Consider the following 4,148-nt stretch of genomic DNA (forward strand, 5'->3'; position numbering starts at 1 on the left):
GTAGGGTGTGCTCACAAGAGGGGGCCCATCGCGCTGTCAGTCACACTGATGGTAGGGTGTGTTCACAAGAGAGGGCCCATGGCGCTGTCAGTCACACTGATGGTAGGGTGTGCTCACAAGAGGGGGCCCATGGCGCTGTCAGTCACACTGATGGTAGGGTGTGCTCACAAGAGGGGGCCCATCATGCTGTCAGTCACACTGATGGTAGGGTGTGCTCACAAGAGGGGGCCCATCGCGCTGTCAGTCACACTGATGGTAGGGTGTGTTCGTGAGAGGAGGGCCATGGTGCTGTCACTCATCCTCTGGGCAGCACAGCATGTAGAGCCGGTAGTGGAGATGGAACTGTGGTAGCTAGGATACAGCTTCTTTGGAGGTGTGTTTCCTAGAAGATGGGTTTGGGCTCTGCCTGTCTGCACTTCCTCCTGTTCTTTGGGGCTGGTTTCCAGCTGCAGGATGGAGGGCACTGAGGACAGCTTGGTGTGGGCAGAGCCCAGGGGTCGCCGTGAGTGGGATGAGTGGACTCCTGGGCTGCCCCTGTGTCCGAATGCTGCTGACCCTCCGTGCGGGGCAGACACCCCGTGTCCCCAGCCAGCCGCAGAGGAAGGTGGCAGGCCTGACAGGGGTGGCCGGTGGCTGCTGGGGCTCCTCTCACCGCTGGCTTTGCCCCTGTGCCAAGGTGCCGGCTGATGAAAGCTCTTCCCAGAGCACACGCTTTACACAGACCTGCTCCTGCTCCAGCCGTTTCCCTACAGCGCCTCTCAGAAATAATGCTCACAGCTTCCTCCCTCAGTCAAAATATGCTGAAGTCCACCACTTTGTCGGCCTCTCCTGACTCCCCCTTGGCGGTTCAGGGTCACCAGTCCAGGAGAGTGGGGCTTAGAAAGTGCTGGAATGATACTTCAGATGCTCCCAGTTCAGAAGTAATCAAGTAACTTACTTAAAAGAAAACAAAGGATAGAAACTCCAAGAAAGATAGCAGTGTTTGGGGTAGGATGGTTCATGAAGCCCTAGCACGTGGCCCGACTGCCGGCTGCCTGTGGTGGTGTCCCTTGGACCTGGCAGGGAGCTTGCTGATGGACCGCTGGGAGAGGACGGTGTGTGGGCTGTGCACCTGGGCCCCTGGGGAGAGTCATGGCTGGACAGGAGCCGGGAGAGCGTGGCTCCCGGAGGAAGTGGGCGCTCACTGACAGGGAGGCAAGAACACCACGCAGGGAGGAGGCCTAGCTTGGGGGCATTGGAAGGCACCGCGGGGCGGGCTGAGCAGAGCCAGCCTCAGCTTGAATGAAGTACACAGAGCCGCAGGGATCTCCGAGGCCTGTAGCTTTATTGTCACTATTTCTGAGGTAGGAGAAAGCTTCCCTTGGGCTTTGGGAAGCTATCTGTTATCTGGTGGTGCAAGCTGAGGTTTGCACGCAGGAAAACCTGGTCTTAGCTGCACGTGACCAGGCTGTGATCCCAGCCCTGAGGGGCTGAGGCCGGAAGATCTGGAAGGTTTCAGACTGACTTGAGCTAGACTCAGATTTGTCAAGGAAGAAAAGGAAGGGAGGGAGGGAGGAACCTGAACCCTGGGCTCTTCAGTCTTCGATGTGAGGAGGAGGATGGCGCGCTCCCTCTAGTGCAGCAGTTTATCTTGTCTCAGTGAAGCTCCAGTCTCCTTGCTCAGGTGAAAATCTGGACGGTGAGCTGAACTCCCCGGCCACTGTGTGATGGCCTTTGGTTAGTTATGTCAGAAGCAGCGTTAGTAGCTGGCTGCCGCAGCAGGGAGACAGGGGGGTTCTAAGCCAGCAGAGAGGGAGCAGGCCCTCGTGTCAGCCATGCCGGCGTGACTGGTGCAAGGCGCTCTGCCGAGACCTGAGGCCAGGTCGCGCTGGGCCGTCCAGAGGGATTCCACATGCACAGTGGGGCTGAAATCACAAAGGAAAAAGCATCCCGCTCTTGTCTTGTGTTCCTTTGAGAGAACTGAGGGCTTGGGGGAGCTCCCCGCGGAGACCCGTGGGGGCCGTCACCAGGGGCAGCTGGGAGGGGTGAGGGTCAGGCCTGGGTAGCTGGGGGCAGCCTTCCTGCTAACCTAACCCTACCCCTTTGGTGTGCCCAGGTCTGGATGCCAGCTCCCCGGCCAGCACTCATGAGCTCACCATTCCCAATGATGTGAGTATTCCCCGCTTCCCGGCGCCCCGAGGTGCGGCCCCGCCCGCCCACACTCCCCACCCCTCCAGCTGCTTCTTCCCTCCTTTCCTATCTCAAGCTTGCCCAATGCCCATCCATCCCTCGGATGGCCAGAGGGAAGGGAGCAGGGGTCCGGCCGGACCGGGGCTGGGCGCCACGTCTCCACGCGGGCCCCAGCCTGGCTGGGTTGTACGAGAAGTCCCATGTCATCAGAGGTTTGGGGTTCTCAGTAAAGCGGCTCCAACAGACCCCGAATGTGTGAGGTGTCTGCGTTTTAGCACCCCTGGGTCTGCTCTGCCTGGGGGAGGCCATGTGCTGTGGAAGTTTTCCAAATCAGTAGATTATCCCGGGACCCCAAGAGCAGGGAGAGTGAGAGACAGACCCCAAAGGTAGCTGCTGGCGGCAGCCCGGGCCCAGGGCCGCCTCCACCCAACCTGTGTCCAGAGGCCGCCTCTGCGCTGGAGCTGGGCGCTCCTCTGCTGCTTGTGCCAGGCAGGCGGAAGGCTGGAGCCCTGCCTCTCCCTTCATGTAAGCACGGCTGCAGGAGTTGAGCGCAGGTGTGATGGGGGACAGGAGGCAGGAGAGGGCGAGCAGGCCATCTGGAGACCATCCTCCATGGCCCACGCGCTCAGGAGCAGCGCCAGCCCGGGACTGCTTCCCTGCCACCTTGAGGCCCCAACACGGAACCAGCCTCCGGTCGTGTGGCTGTGCTGCCTGCCCCTGCCTTGCGTGCCAGGCCTCCGGGTCCCACCGCCGCCGCAGCCCTTCCGCCAGTGCCACAACCAGGCAGGCTCTCTCCTCGGAGGGCCCCGCCAAGCCACCACTTGCCAGCGTCAGGAGATACACTCTTGCCATGCACATTCATTTTGAAACTGAGATGGTCGTAGGAGCAACGGTAGGGATGTGTCGGAGAGCCGTGCACCCCTGGCTGTGGCTCCCCCGGCCACCACACGCTGCTGGGAGGGGAGCCTGCTCCTCAGAAGGGAGGCAGAGCCCTCCCCACGCACTCGGCGCTCCCTGCCCATCCTGCATGGGAGAGACCCCGGCCAGTCCTCAGGGTGATCCGGACAGGAGGAGAGGGCCCTGCCCCACCGCCTCTCCCCTCCTCAGACACAGGAAGAAAGCACGATGTATCCACCTAACACCCCTCACCACATCCCGGTTTACTCCTGGTCACAACCAGATTAGGCCAGGGTCCAACAGGCACACGCCACGCCAGTGACCGCCACGCCAGTGCTCCCTTCTGAGCGTGCTCTCGAGCACAGAGACGTCCAGTGCTCACGTCTGAGCCTGCTCTCGATCACAGAGACATGCTGCCCACTTCTGAGCGTGCTCTCGAGCACAGAGACATGCTGCCCACTTCTGAGTGTGCTCTCGAGCACAGAGACATGCTGCTCACTTCTGAGCCTGCTCTCGAGCACAGAGACATGCTGCCCACTTCTGAGTCTGCTCTCAAGCACAGAGACATGCTGCTCACTTCTGAGCGTGCTCTCGAGCACAGAGACATGCTGCCCACTTCTGAGCCTGCTCTCGAGCACAGAGACATGCTGCTCACTTCTGAGCGTGCTCTCGAGCACAGAGACGTCCAGTGCTCACGTCTGAGCCTGCTCTCGATCACAGAGACATGCTGCTCACTTCTGAGCGTGCTCTCGAGCACAGAGACATGCTGCCCACTTCTGAGCGTGCTCTCGAGCACAGAGACATCCAGTGCTCACGTCTGAGCCTGCTCTCGAGCACAGAGACATCCAGTGCTCACGTCTGAGCATGCTCTCGAGCACAGAGACATGCTGCTCACTTCTGAGCGTGCTCTCGAGCACAGAGACATGCTGCCCACTTCTGAGCGTGCTCTTGATCACAGAGATGTCCAGTGCTCACATCTGAGCATGCTCTTGAGCACAGAGACGTCCAGTGCTCACGTCTGAACTTGCTCTCGATCACAGAGACATGCTGCTCACGTCTGAACTTGCTCTTTTTTTTTTTTT

The 4,148-nt window shown here is 60.3% G+C and overlaps 1 protein-coding gene across 1 annotated transcript in view; it reads left to right on the forward strand.

Annotated features, from left to right (window-relative positions):
- The window catches only part of Pcbp3 (poly(rC) binding protein 3), a 170,759-nt gene that overhangs the window by 157,828 nt on the left and 8,783 nt on the right, over positions 1 to 4,148 (forward strand). The window contains 1 exon segment of the mRNA XM_013032924.1: positions 2,046 to 2,148. Coding sequence (XP_012888378.1) covers positions 2,046 to 2,148 — 103 coding nt within the window.

The sequence above is a fragment of the Dipodomys ordii genome, unplaced genomic scaffold (genome assembly GCF_000151885.1).
Source record: "Dipodomys ordii isolate 6190 unplaced genomic scaffold, Dord_2.0 Scaffold159, whole genome shotgun sequence".
NCBI classification, from domain to species: Eukaryota; Metazoa; Chordata; class Mammalia; order Rodentia; family Heteromyidae; genus Dipodomys; species Dipodomys ordii.